The following is a 15,021-nucleotide window of genomic DNA, read 5'->3' as shown; positions in this document are numbered from 1 at the left end:
TTAGGCCCCTGCTGTGCTAAAGCCTGGGCATTGTTCTAGGCTCCAGAAAAGGGGTAACGCCAGGCCCACTCCCCACATCTGAGGCCCACGTGTCCTATGCGTACTTTACATCTCCAGGTTACAAATCGAACGCAGAGTTAAGTGTGCTCAACAAACGCCTCATGACACCACATGGAGGCAGACTGAGATGGAGAGCTGGGGTTTTTTTTTTGTACTATGGTGCTGGGGATCAAATCTAGGCCTCTCGTGTGCTGGGCAAGTGCTCTGCCGCTGCACCATATTGCATGCCCTAAATTTAGAATTCTCACAGTCAGTGTGTGGCATGTAAGCGTGTACTGGGCTACCTTCTTACCTCAGCACTGGCTGATACAAGGAAGCTGAGGCCTGCACATGGATAGATACTCCAGTCTGTGTGTGGCCTCTTTGCCTATGTACTGCTGCCCAAATAATACCTTGGAGCTTTGTACGGGTCCACTTTGTATTAAAAAAATTAATGTGTCTTCAGAGGGAGCTGGCTGAAGTCAATCTGTGATGAACAGCAGGGTCCTGGGACCCACAATGGACTGAGGGGTGAATGCACAGCCTGGGTACAGGGATTCTTTCCTCTGTCATGGGGCATAGTCAAATCTATCCTAGAGTGCCAACACACACACACACACACACACACACACACACACACACACACACGTCTATATGCAAACATACACATGCATGCTCACCTGTATATGTTGGTGTGTACATGCATGCATACAAACAGGCCTGTAGTCACTACATTTTTCAGTGCAACCCATCCTAGATACCACTGGAATTATCGGGAACCACAACCCAGAATACCACTCAAGGCTGAGCTGAGCGCCCTGGACATCTCTTGCCTTCACTGTGAGCTCACCTAGCCCCCAGGAGTCCGCTCTCCTCCACCTTACTCCTCCCAGTCTACTGCTGGGCCTCAGTTCGCCCTCAGCTCTGGCTATCTGCACTTTTCTTCCCTCACCTCTTCCTCCTCCTACCTCACACTGCCCTGTTCCAGGCACGAACGAGAGAGGATCCATGCTCCCACGTAGGATTTCCAGGACAGGTCAGGCAGGACTCTGTCCATCAGAGTTTGAGGCTTCCGCTTACTGGGAACAGCAGGTGGTGGTCACACGTCATGTCAGTGGCACACCCCTACTGTTGGGACTTAGATGGCTGCCACGCCCTGCTCCCCGCAGGCATATGGGCTACCTCGAGCCAGCTTCCCATGGTCTCCAGAGGGCAACTTGGGGAGCTGAGTCCAGGCCTCGTTCTCTGCACCTTCCAGAACTTTGCAGCATGGTGATCAATGAATAGGGGTGCTCCCCGCCCCCATCTTCATGGACTCCAGTCCTCTCCAAGGACTCTAGAAGATGCCCTACTCTCCTCCCCACTCCAACACACATGTGGTGGAGGAGCAAACAGGGACAAGTCTGCCATATCAGGCTCCTCTGTTAGCTCCACAGAACCGGAAGCTGAGAGGAGGAAGAGAAGCATGTGGCCTCCAGGCAAGGATTTGGCTCCCAACAGCTTCCAGCTCAACGTGACACCTGCGCGGATCACCACAGCCACAAATTCAGAGTCCATTCCCACACTACAGAGACTTTTCCCCAAATGCTTCACACACTGGTCACCCACCCTTTACTGGGAGGACGCAGTGTCACACCAGGGGGCACAGCAGGCACCAATATGGAAGCACACAGGGTCCCTGTCAGACACCATCCTGCCAGGCCTGCTCTTGGCACTGGCAACCAACAGAACTGTGAGCCTTTAGTTTCAGTCATTCTGTTATAACGACACAAAGACACCAGCACCAGAGGCCAGAACACCATGTATGCTCAAGCAGCTGACAGCCAAACTGCTGTGTGGATGCCACAGCAGCTGTGGGTCTTGTGTACTCACGGCCAGGGTCTACCTGGTAGCGCTAACCTTTGGGATTCACTTCCTCCCTCCACAGAACCAGCCAGAGACCCAGATCCCTGAGCATCATGGGGGATGCCAACCCACAGCTGGCAGCCCCTCTCAGCACTCTGAAGGCCTTTCTCCTCTCTTCTTCTCTCTATCTACCTGTTTCTCTGCCAAGCATAGAGCTGCGCGGTGAGCCTCTGTGTCCTTGATTTGGTGTTTCTGCCTCCTTGAGACAAACATCAGCAGGTATCCCTCCCTGGAACAAACCAGGTCTCTCAGGTCCCTGGAGATGAGGTGCCTCCTTGTCTACACTGTCTTGGTCCCCAGCTGCCCATGAGCCAGCAGTGGCTGCACTCAGAAGTAAGTGGGGACTGTGGGCTAGACCAGGGTTTCCCAGGTGTGAACTCATGCTGTGGCCTGGGCTTTCTGTGTGTGTGTGTGTGTGTGTGTGTGTGTGTGTGTGTGTGTGTGTGTGTGTGTGTGTATGAAACCTTATCCCCCACAGTACCAGGAAAAGACCCATAGTCCTGGGCCTGATCTTGGCTGGAGGCCTGGAAGGACACAGGCCTCCACTCCAATTCTTCCTGGCTTGGAAAACCAGGCTTCAGTCACAGCAACCTGTACCTGACCAGTGTAGCCGGACCCTTTGCTAGCAGCTTGGTAAGGGTGAGAACCTGGCCGGGCCATGCATCACAAGTTCTTATAGACGAACCATCTGTTGTCCGCAGGTTCAGGGCCCCTGATACCCCAGCCTTCCTAGCTGGAGTTCCTCCTCAGTATCCTGGGCCTCAGCTAACATGACTCTACTGGGCCCACTCAAGATGCCTCACCCTCCTGGTGACAAGGAACACCGCAAAAGCAAGAACAAGACTCTTGCCCATCCCCACTCCCGGGAGCAGACTGAGCATCGCTGATGAGAGAGCCCTGTGTAGCTTTTCCTGAGAGGCTCACGTTGAACACAGGCCACACCAAGACCAGCAGACAGTTGTGTCAGGATGTAACCAAAAGCCCAGTCCCTGGAAGCACAGGTGGATCTGTCACTCAGGGTGTCCTGTCCCTCAGGCACACCTGCTGCTCTCTCCCGTGCCATGCCAGCATGCCTAGGATTCCCACAGGGGGCCCCTTCACTGGCTTTGGGGCAAGCAATCTTTCCAAGTGACCCAGTTATGTGTCCTCTCCCCGCTAGCCCGAGGCCCTACTAGCAGACCTCAGCAGCAGCCCACACCTCCATAGCCACAGGAACCCACAGAGGCTGGGCCCTGACTTGAGAAGTCTCAGGGTCTGAGAAGTGTGCCGCACAGGGGTCAGCTGCAGGGTAATAATACCTCGGACCCAAGCCCAGGCCAGTCTCTCCCTGAAGACGTAGCCTTCCTTGAAAAAAGAAATGGTTCATTCTGGGCTCCTTCAGGCAACACCTCTGGGGAAAGGTCAGCGTTCTGACAGGACATCAGCCTTTGCTTGGGCACAAGTTTACATCCACAATGACTTGCATAGCAACAACAACAACAACAACAACAACAACAACAAATTACACAGTTAATTACAGTGCAGCTGGTAATTGCAGGATCAATTAGCCCAGTGCTCATTTTGAGGGCCCCCGAGCAGCTATTAACATTTACAACTAGGCAACTGCTCTAGCTGGGAAAGACAGCGAGGAGCACGCACCCACAACCAGCCTCCCAGGGTGCAGTCCCAGGATGTGAATTGGGCCAGAGGGTCTAGTGAGGACCCCCTTTCCCAGCACTGGGCAGAGTACTTGGCCTAGAGGCAGAGTTTGGGGAAATGACCTGTAAAGTCCAGCTTAGGCCTTTTTCTGGAAGCCCAGAGACTCTTGGATTTCCCTAGACAGAAGTTTCTGTCCTCCTCTGCTACAGGTGTCAGAGACCCGAGCCGCCAGCTCACAGGCCTACACTGGGCACAGCCTCCTAACTGGTATTGACTTAGAGGCAGCTATCAACAAACTCAGAGGCAGCATGTGATGGAGACCTGGTTCAGCCACCTTCAGGGACCCTGCACACCCACCGATGTGCACGCACGCACGCACACACCACACTGCCCTCCTTGGGCCTATCACAGGCTCTCAGGCACTGTCTGATGCACTCCCATGGCTGAGGGGAGCACAGGGAGGTACCAAGCAAGACCTTAATCCAAGCAGGCTCCCCTGCATGGCACAGCCAGCCATGCTGACACACCAACACATCCATGTGGACCTGAGTCACATGGAGTCCTCTGTGGGAAGACCTTCCAGAGTCCTTGCTAAACAAAATTTCCACTCCACAGGCCCTGTACACATGTGGAGCACAGACATGCAGACAAACACCCAGGCACATAATTTTGTTTTGTTTCTCAAGACAGGGTTTCTCTGTGTAGCCCTGGCTTTTCTGGAGTGCACTCTGTCGACCAGGCTGGCCTCAACTCAGAGATCCACCTGCCTCTGCCTCTGGAGTGCTGGGATTAAAAGCATGTGCTACTACCATCCAACTAAAAGTTTTTTAAAATATATTTTAAAGAAGATATCCATCCCTTAAACCTCATGACTCTTATCCCTCAGTCCTCACAATTTTCTGGGGGAAAATGACAAAATCAGCCTTGAAGAAATGGCTCCTTAACCCCGTACACTTTGGAGGTGTCTGGGGGCTAGACAGCAAGAACACAGCACCTACCGCAAACTGGTCCTTACCACCCCTAGCATATAGACACACACACACACACACACACACACACACACACACACACACACACACACCGCTCCAGCTACATCCAGTCCTTCCAGCATCTCCCCGCCTTAAGCAGAGTGGAGGCTCAGGAAGATCTTCCATGCCATCATGGCAGGAAAGCACACTGGCCGGCTTGACTGGAAACGGCATTCGCAGACTGGGCGGGGCTGAGGTGATGTGGATGCTGCTGACTTGCCAAGACCACTCTACACTGGCCTCTTGCTAACCACCACAGGGCCCCCTAAGTGGTGTGAGATACTGTAGACACAGGGGTCATGCCTCCATCCTTTGGTTACCCTTCCAGTCCCCCCTCCTTCAGCATCCTTCTCTCGAGGAGAACACTTGTTGGGGACCAATCCAGAATGCCCCGCTGAGCCTTTCACCTGATTCCGTTCACAGAGTTCTTGTGTCTGAAGACCCAGTCCACAGGCTAGGGGACCGGGTCTTGACATCTTTAGAGACCATTCTTCAGCCGGACACAATCATCAACATTAAAAAATAAATACAATTAAAAAGTTTTGTTGTTGCTGTTGTTGGGGGTTTGTTTGTTTGTTTTTGAGACAGGGTTTCTCTGTTTGGCCTTGGCTGTCCTGGACTTGCTTTGTAGACCAGACTGGCCTCGAACTCAGAGATCCTCCTGCCTCTGCCTTCCAAGTGCTGGGATTAAAGGTGTGCGCCAGCATGCCAAACTCCTACAATTAAAAAAAAAAAAAAGGCCAGCAAGATGGCTAAGCAGGTAAAATAAATCTTGCTGTTCCAGCCTGACACCCTGCGTTTGATCCCTGGAAGCCACATGACAGGAGAAGAGAATGGACATCACAGAGTGGCCTCTGACCCCCACGTGGGTGTAACGATACACCCATATCCACATTTGCGCACGCACAGCCCTAAGCCCAGGCAGCTGAGAGGTGAGGCAGGGGGCGGCTGCCTGTTATTGCTGTTTAATGTCCATGTGGGAGTCCTGAGTTCTCACACTTTGGATAATTTTGTCTATTTTGTGATTTGCATATATCAGACTAATGAATTAACAAATAAAAACAAAAATGCCCAAGGGCTGTGCCACCCTGGAGGAGTCTCAGCCAGGAGGGCCAACTGCCTCAGTGGCATGAAGTTGGTGTTTGCTTGGCTCGCTTGGCTGGGAGTAATAGGAAGTGAACACTTTCCCCCAGTCTTACTCTTGCCTAGCCAGCAGGAGCCCAGCCTCTAGTTTCTCACAGGATGGCCCAGACACAAAAAGGACAGCCTCAGCTGGGTGTGGGGGCGCACGCCTTTAATCCTAGCACTCGAGGCAGAGGCAGGAGGATCCCTGTGAGTTCAAGGCCAGTGTGGTCTACAAAACGAGTCCAGGACAGCCAAGGCTACACAGAGAGACCCTATCTCAAAAAAAAAAAAAAAAAAAAAGGACAGCCTCACCCCTACCCCACAGCATGGTCAGAGTCTCTGTCCCTCAGGGTATCCCCAGCATCTGCACCTACAAAGAGCTCCAGGCCATAACAGATAAACCTGGTACACATCCTCTTTTTTTTTCTTTTTTCTTTTTGGTACACATCCTCTTGCCCAGAAAAGCACCTGTCACTGTCTCACTGTCACTCACTGAAGCCCCCTGTTGGGTGAACTCACTTGCAGTGTCTGCTGGGACAGCCTTTTACCAGGAAACCTCCACGCGGTCCCACAATGGTTAGAAGCGCACACCCACACACAGGCTCTGGCCCTCCAGCATCTAGCCATCACGTTTTCTTCCAGTGTGCTGTCACCTGTAGCAGCCAGTGGCCAGGCATCTTTCTACGGACACATCTGCTCTGGCGGCTTCTCCGCTCAGATCTTGTCTCTGGTATTTCTCTTTATGGTCTGCTATTTAGTGGCCTTCAAATGCATCTCTCCAGTCCTTTGTGCCTCTCTGGGGGACACAACACTACCTGATATCTGAGATGACATCCCATTTTTGTGTGGTGGCCCCCCAAGAAGACTTTTAATTTTGCCATTTCTGAAAGCCTTTCACCCTCTTTTTTAAAAAGGCATTTCATTGGGTAAAGATTTGTATTTTTTTTTCTTCCAGTGCGTCAAGTATGCCGTGCCACCGTGTCCTTGCTTGCAGTTCTCCCAACAGAATGTTCTTATATTGTCCCTTCAGTTTTTTCCTTTTTCTACTGAGTATGACATGTCTCGATATTGCTTTTTTCCTTCATATTTCCCATGATTGAAAAGCAAATCAAGCCGGGCGGTGGTGGTGCATGCCTTTAATCCCAGCACTTGGGAGGCAGAGGCAGGCGGATCGCTGTGAGTTCGAGACCAGCCTGGTCTACAAAGCGAATCTAGGTCAGCCAAGGCTACACAGAGAAACCCTGTCTTGAAAAACCAAAAAAGAAAAGAAAGACAAATCAAAATTTCCTCATGCTGGAGAGACAGTCCAACAGTTAAGCATCTAGCTCCCAGCTTTCAGGTCAGGACTACATGAAGAGACTCAAACACTACTCAGCAGCAGCAGCACCCAGTAGCTGGGGAGACTTTGTGGGCACCTTCACTGCCTCTCCTCAGCCTCCCCCCACTTCTCCACCACTGAGATTCCTCAACGGCCAGGTTTCTTCCTGTACCACTATACCTGTCACATCTCTAGGTCTGTTTTAATTGGCTGGGTTTTTTTTTTTTTTTCTCCTCACTTCTTCTGTTTCTGCTTCTTCGAGCGCCTGGGAACTTGGGCTGGTGACCAGATGTTGTGACTTCAACCTTTCTTAGGTAATGGATATTTGTGTCCGTGTACATGTTCTTGGGTGTTGCTATGGGACACTCAGTTACCTGAACTTCTTAGCCCTTTGGGAACCTCTGAACTTTATCAAGTACAAATGATTCCAAGCACTAAGATCCCGGGCTCTGCCCCACCAAAGGTGTGTGTGGGGGGGGAACAGTTAATGATGCCAACCGTACAGGATGATCTAGGGAAAGGAGATGGCAAGCCTCTGGGCTTGTCTGTGGATGGGGCTCTAGATCAGGTCAGGTCAGTGAGATCTAGCCCATGGGCGGGGTCCCTGGAGTGAATGAGAAGGGAGCCACGTCTCCGTTTCCTCACTGGGTGCAGTGTGACCAGTTGCCTGAGGCTCCTGCCACCATGACTCGCCCACGATGTCAATGATGCACCCGCAAGCTTTAGGCAAAATGAACTCTTCCCTACTTGTTTCTTGGGAGGGCGGGTAAGCAAGCGCACATGCATGCACCAAAGAACACATATTCTAGACAAAGCAATGAGAAAAGTGAAAAGTCATCTACCAGGCTTCAGGGCTCACATGTGTGCATGCGTGCGCGCACACATGCATGCCACCATGCATACACAGGTGGCATGCACACACATTTCCCAAAGAACAAATGCGGAGGTCAGAGACCAACTTGTGAGTTAATCTCTCCTTCCCCCATGCAGGTGAGCAGACTTGGTGGCAAACATCTTTACCCACTAAGCCACCTTGTCTGCCCAAGCTGCAGGATCTTACTCCTTTGTCAGGTACACTATTTTCCAAGGCTGCTGCTGTTTGCCTTATTTTCAGAAGGATATCTTTTTTTTTTTTTTTTTTAATTCTAAAAAGGAATTATGTTCCACTTTATTTCTTGTCTGGCTCTATGACTTAGCAATCTCAAGACACCAAGTAACATCTCACTTTTCAGAAATTTAATACACTTCAGAGAAATTCAGTGGGCACTGATGCCTCCTCCGTCTCCAATATTTGAATTGTTTATTATGGATCAGTAAATACCACAGACAGGCCAGACTAAGAATGGCCGTGAATCTTCCCTTCAAGAAAGAAGCACTTGGCTACAGAAACCAGACATGTGACCATGACAACAGGCTGGATGCTGACCACCCTCCACCTCGTGGCCATAATTGGCAAAAGCCCCATGACCCACACAACCTGCACAACCTGAGAGCCTGCTGTTGACCGGCCCCCACCCTATCACTGAACACAGCACCATGAGGCTGCCCCATGAGGCAGGACAGCAGTCTCCTCAGCTGTTCTAAGCCCTTGTCTCCAAGTCAGTCTCTGAATCTAGACTATGGTTCTGCAAAATCTCCTGGCACTGCCCCACTTAGGGCAGTGGTTCTCAACCTTCCCAACGCTGTGACTCTTTAATATAAATCCTCATGTTGTGGTGACCCCCAACCACAGTGATTTTATTGCTACGCCATAAGTGTAATGCTGCTGTTATGAACTGTAATGCAAATGGCAATCTGATGTGACCCCTGTGTGGGTCTTGACCCTACAGGCTGACAACCACTGGCCTAGGGGTTTGCACAGAGTTCAGCTCTGGCCTGAGGATCTTGGGATGTTCAGCATGATCAACTAGACAGAATTAGAATCACCTGGGAGACAGGATATCTGTGGGTGGTTGTCTTGATTCCATTGAGACCCTGCAGTGGGTGGCATCATTCCGTGGCTGGGATCCTGGACTGCGTAAGTGGGGACAGCGAGCTGAGCATGCGTCCACCCTCTGCTTCTGGCCGGAAGCCTGTGACCAGCAGCCTCGAGCTCCTCCCACCTTGACTTTCCTGCCATGGCGGACGGCACCTTCGAACCCTTCTCCTTTAAGTTACTTCTTTCAGACATGTTGTCACGCAACAGGAAGCTAGTAATCATACACAGCCTTCGTGAAATGCATTCTAGGCACGCTCTGTTGTGTGCTGCTGTCAACAGCACGCTTCCAAGTTTTCTAACCATTTGTTCATTTGCGCAGAATCACAAGCTGACCACAGGCCTCGCGTGTGGCACCAAGTTTACAGTGCCTCAGTCAAGCATCCATTTTCCCTGCCCTCAACCATGTCACCTTCAATTGTTACTTCATGTTCTTCCTCTCCAAGTTTGGCCTGATGGGAGCCACCAGTGCCCTGAGGAGGAGTGAGAACGGAAGTCCTGTGGTTTCCCTGTCCTTGACAAGAGAAACTTACAACACTGCCCTCTATCCCTTGATGTACACACAGAGCTGAATGGGGCCTGGAAGGACTCCTGTCACGCTGCAGGGCTCAAGTGTCAAGTGACTCAAGAACCCAACTGTGGAAGAGCCTGGGGGCTCTACCACCACTGCAGGGGTCATCTCACCTGGGCACAGACTAAATCTTCACTGTGGCTGTCCTGGAGGACTGGACAAGCAGGAAGAGCAAGAGAGGGAAAGCAAAGTCAGCTACTAGCACAGAAAGTCAGTGTCCTTTACACAGTCAAGTGCAGGCCAGGAAGCCAAGAAACAAGAGCAGTGAGGCCACAGGGACGTCACCCCACAAACACACCGCCCGCCACAATAGCCTGCCTCCGCCCTCAAACTTTAGGTCTCATTATTCACACTTCTCAATATTCTAGGCTCCCTGTGTTGAACTGTGTGGGTCCCCCACACCCAGCCTAAAAGGTTATGGTGGCATCCCAACCCCAGGACCTTAAATGTGCCTGAATTTGGAGATGAGGTCTTTGCTACAGCAATCAGGTTAACATGATGTTTCTTGGGTTTCCTTGGCCCAAGCAGACTGTTCTGACAGAAAGGGAAGCCTCAGCACAAAGTGACACAGGCCAGGGGCTGCTCAGAGGGAAGGCAGAGAGAGAGTGCTGTTCTGTATGCCCAGGGCCACCACAAAACCCTAGAAGCCAACCCTTGCCACCTGGACCTCAGGCCTCCAGCCATCCAGCCAGGACCTGAGGAGGTTTGTCCATGGTGTCTGGTCTGTGTCCTTCATCACTACAGCTATAGGAGATCAAGACAGCGGAGATGCTATGGGGGTAGCAGCTTTAGGTAAGCCCGCCTGCCTGCCTGCAGGGCCTTAACACCAGGTGGGCAGAGGCTCTACCCAGGGACCAGCTCCAGTTACACTGACTCAGGTGGCTGGACCTTGAATAAATTCCACTCTGCTGAGGCATGGTTCAGTGTGACTATCCCGAACTCCACCTGCCCCATCTGTCCACGTGCAGCCAGGCTCCCAAGACAAGGCCTGGAGTGCAAGGAACACAACCTCTCTTGGTGGACAGAGTAAGCACAGGGCCCCGTCTCCAGCCCTAAGGGGCTGCCCTCATAGTTAAGGCCCAGCTTCAGCAGGACCAGAGAGGAGTCTTGATGGCATGATCAGAAACTCAGAAACTGGAAAAATAGGCTCGACAAATACAGATAAATTTGTTTTTAATAAAGGAGTTAATTTTCTTTCAATCCTATATAAAACAATAGCAATTAAAAACTTCATTTTTGAAAGTAAAATATTTACATATGAACAAGTAACTGTGCAAAATTTACATGAAAAAATGGAAAGACAGGGATTTCCTAAAAGATAAAATGAAAGGTGTAACAGTTCTCAGGTGTTGGTAAAAAATACTGATCAGCGTTCAGTTCACACGTGCGAATTAAAGTCTAACATGAGAATCCACATGGAGAAAGCCAAAGTATTTACAGTCATAAAAGTACTATCAATAGACAATTTAATACAATAACCTCTGAAAATATAAAGAACCAATTAGTATATTTGTAATAAAAAAATAGGTACAAAGAAGGGGCTTTGCTCTGGACGCCTGTAAGGTTGGCCACAGCTTGCATACAGTCTCTTAGCAAAATAATTATAGTTTACATAGCCATTTTATGTTATGTGCCAAAAATTATGTACAATTACTGACAAAATACACCGACCATTTCCAACACTTGATCCACACTGAGAAACAGTCTGTTGATTCTTCTCAACTCTGATTTTATTTTATCTAGGTTTTCACTCTGAGCTAAAAACACAGTGCAAGTAAAACACATTTATGCTGAAAGGGTTTTTCGATTCCTTCAAAAGCCTTACAGCTCCCAAACTGCAGCAAATAAAATGCATTTGTACAGGTGCTGCGCCCCGGCCTCCTAGCAGAAAGTAACCTGCTTGGAGGTTGAATTCCTGGGGAATTTCATGTAGAAGGAAGGTAAGGGACGGGGTAGGGGGTGGGGTGATAAATAGTCTAAAAATCAGTTTGCTTCGCCAACTGACTGCTACAACAGTAAAATAAGTGAATGAGGTCACCGGCTGTAGACGTACACCTAGTGGGTGAGTCAGAGTGAACTGAACCAAAACGCACACAGGATGAGCAACTGCTAATTATTTGCTAAGCGCTTCCATAGTCTTTAAATATGGCTTGTTTGGCAAGAAGGCCACTCAGTCGAGGATGAGCTCGGTCAGCTGTCCTGTAAGAGCATCCACAGGCCTTTGTACTCTCTCTGCTGCAGACACGATTGCTGCTGCACTGAAGAGCTGATTTAGAAACAGGAGTATAAAACTGCTCCATTGTAAAGAGGTGGCTGTTTTTAAACAATATCCCGTTTGCTTGTTACAAAAAGGCGTAATCTGCAAATATATAAAAACGTCCGAGGCGTCCCATCAGAAACGCCGGCTCATCCTGTTACTTAAGGAATGCTTTGTAGAGCAACAGTGAATGGCTTGTCTCTCGCTCATTTTCTAAACAAAATATGAGGTCCCTGAGGTTGACCCGCGTGATTCTTTGCCGTGTGAACTGTCTGGGGGTTCCCACGCCGGAGCCGCCTGGGACTGCTGTGCCTGGGCCTGAGCCCTGGTGACAAGAAAGGAGAAGAGAAGTGCATTAGTGGGAGGTGGGGGGGGGGGGGGTGAGTCAAGTATCCCAAGAGCCCTGGCTTTGAAGGAAACAGGCGTGGCCAAGCCCCATCCACAACCTAGGACTGGAGATAACTGTGAAGGCCCTAACTAGGGCGGAGGCCCCACTCCCCGCTACAGCACATTTGGGCAGCACCCTGAAGTGCCCAGAGACAAAGCATGGCTTTCCATCCGAGCCTCTGAAGCACGCTGCCCAATTTCCACACCATCACAGCACAGTACAGCCCAAGAGGCTCAGGTGAGGAGACCAAAGATCACACTCGATGCCACACCTGGGATTGTCCCATCCCTGCTTGGCTGACAGAAGCACTAGGCCTGAATTCTTGGGCTGGGCAGGCTGCTGGTCAGTGGGTAAGGCTGACTGCTCAGCGGTTATGACGGTGATCCATGGCCAAGGGATGGGGCTCCCTGCTCCCCTGGCCAGGCCCTGCTGCAGACCCGTCCCCTGGGCGACCAGGGAGCCAGGGAGCCAGCCCAGTTCTTCCTGCTCAGAGTCACAGATGGTTGAGGAGGTGGCATTAGCTGTCTACCTCATCACCGCCTCCATCTGACCCCTGCTGGGCTCAGACCGCTCGATGCCAACGGGCAGCTCTTCTACTCAGTCAAGAGCCAGAGGTGTGTCCTGCTGGTTAGACTGCTGCTGCACATTCACGTGTACATGCTGCTGTGGCACCCCTACTGTGCCTCCATAGTCAAAGCTTTAGAAACTGGAAGTACCATGTTCTACCCGTGAGGCCACGGGGGCCCCTGATGCCAGGAGGTGGCAGTCACAGGAAGCCGGCCAGGTACAATCGTGCCTGCATGACCTGGCCACGGTTTCTTCATGCATATAACCATCCAAATGAAGACAGGGTACTTTTCTTGAGATGCTGGGAGCCACCACTGTCCATCTTTGTCCCCAGTCTACACCATAACTTTGCTAGCCATATCCTTTTCGGTGGACAATGTCCTTGGATTTTGTTGGCAGTAACAGCCCCTAAGTAGTGTTTCATCATGAGGTCATGTGGCCTCTTAAAGGGCCACAGTGAAAATGAGCAGCTGGTAGGAATGAGTAAACAGTCGGTCTCCCACAGCCGCCTCGGGCTTCAGCCGGATCAGCGGGCACATGAGCTTCCTTCAAATGGGTCTTGATCTAGATAGGAGCAAGCAGCCAGTGCTGGGAAGGAAGCCAGTAAAGAGGAGGGCTCTGCAACAGAAGCAGCAAGAGAAGGGACGGCTGAGCGCAGCGGAGTCAGGGTCCTGGTGCCTTGGAGCAGGTCGAGATCCAACTGCCTCCCGTTTCCAGACGTGTGCTCCACTCTTCTTGCACTTGCTATATACCTGACCCGAATCACCCTGACTCTGGGCCCAAGAGAAACTCAGGTGGTGACGAGGTGGTGGCCAGGCCCACGGAGACGCAGCCTGGGCAGCAGGCTGTGCCAGGCCGTATTTCACACCTCTACTTTCAGGCTCAACAGCCGACGGCTGGGATGAGGGGGAAGCACTCATCATAGATGCAATACTTAAGAAGCACTAACAGTTGGAGATTGAGACAAACAGGACCAAACCGGTGCCCCAGACTTGCTGATGAGCAAGTATTGACACTGAGGAAGCCCAGACAGCTTCATGTAGTCTCCTCATCCACCCGGGGCCTCCAGCCTGGTGCACACCTGCTGGACCCACTCAACCTGAGCTGTCAGGTGAGGACACCACAAACTCTCACTTGTCTTCTAAGGCCTCCTAAGCAGCAAGGTGAGACTTGGGTTGTAAAATCGCAAGTGCAGCTAAGGCACAGGTGCAGATTGATGCAACACCCTTTTTGAGCACACACAGGATTGGCCACAGCAAGAAGAGGCTGCCCTCAGCCTTAGGACTGTGACCACCTGACCTGAGGTCCTTACAAGACTATGTGGCACCCAAGTACATCCAGAACCTTCACAGGGTACAGGAGCACACGCAGGCCATACACCCCGTGGCATCTTGGAGGCCCCTGGGGACCCTTAGCTGGGGAGTCCTGGCGCAGTCGGGGATGGAATGTATTCCTGGCTCCTGGGATTGAAGCTCTTGCTCATAGCCCAATACAGGGACCCATAGGAATAAGGCGTTTGCTGTCATCCACATAAACAATGAAACCGTAACATGGTAACTACAGTTCAGAGAACTCTTTGAGGAGGGTGGGCATGGAAACAGACGACATGCGACGGGGACATGAACACATGGTGGAGGCACCAGAGGAACTCTCCCTGGTCCATGTGTCTGGGCCTCCTGAGTGTATGCTGCAGTTCCCCACCTGGCCCCATCCAAGGCTACTGAAAGGCTAAATAAAAGGGTGAGTCTGCCTCTTGGCTCTCTAGCTTGCTATAGTAAGGCCAGCTTGCTAAACACAGACCCTGTATAGCAAAAAGTAGTTCTCTATCCTAAGGAAACACTAGGTTTCATCTCCTCCCCAAGGTCACAGGACTACAAGGCTGCAATCTGATGCTTTTCTCCACCAAGGAATACTACTCTGGTAAGAGTCGAGCTCTGTACCCCAGAACAAAGTGAGGGTTCCTGGGGAAAACTCTTAAGACCCCAAATCTGCACCAGTGTCTCCTGATCAGCTAGATAATGGCAGGCCCTCAGGTCAGAGCAGCATTCGGGAGTGCCACCTACACACAGCAGACAATCGATGGCCCCAGCTCTGCTCCACCCTTACAGACAGCACCTCTGGAAGCCACGCCCACCTGCAGAGCATTTGAAGAACAGTCATGAACACCCAGATGCCCGCTAAGAAATTACATCAATTCTAAGAGGCTCAGC

At 51.2% G+C, this 15,021-nt stretch overlaps 1 protein-coding gene across 1 annotated transcript in view; it reads right to left on the bottom strand.

Moving 5' to 3' along the window:
* Positions 1–10,755: 10,755 nt before the first annotated feature.
* TAF4 (TATA-box binding protein associated factor 4) overlaps positions 10,756–15,021 on the bottom strand; it is a 67,287-nt gene continuing 63,021 nt past the window's right edge. The window contains exon 15 of the mRNA XM_084777919.1: positions 10,756–12,181. Within this exon, the coding sequence (XP_084634045.1) occupies positions 12,014–12,181 (168 nt within the window). The 3' untranslated portion in view covers positions 10,756–12,013. The remainder of the gene's footprint in view (positions 12,182–15,021) is intronic.

This window comes from Acomys minous (assembly GCF_964271855.1).
Source record: "Acomys minous genome assembly, chromosome: 3".
Classification (NCBI taxonomy): domain Eukaryota; kingdom Metazoa; phylum Chordata; class Mammalia; order Rodentia; family Muridae; genus Acomys; species Acomys minous.
The sequence above is the reverse complement of the archived record's forward strand: the minus strand, read 5'-3'. Positions and strand labels throughout refer to the sequence as shown.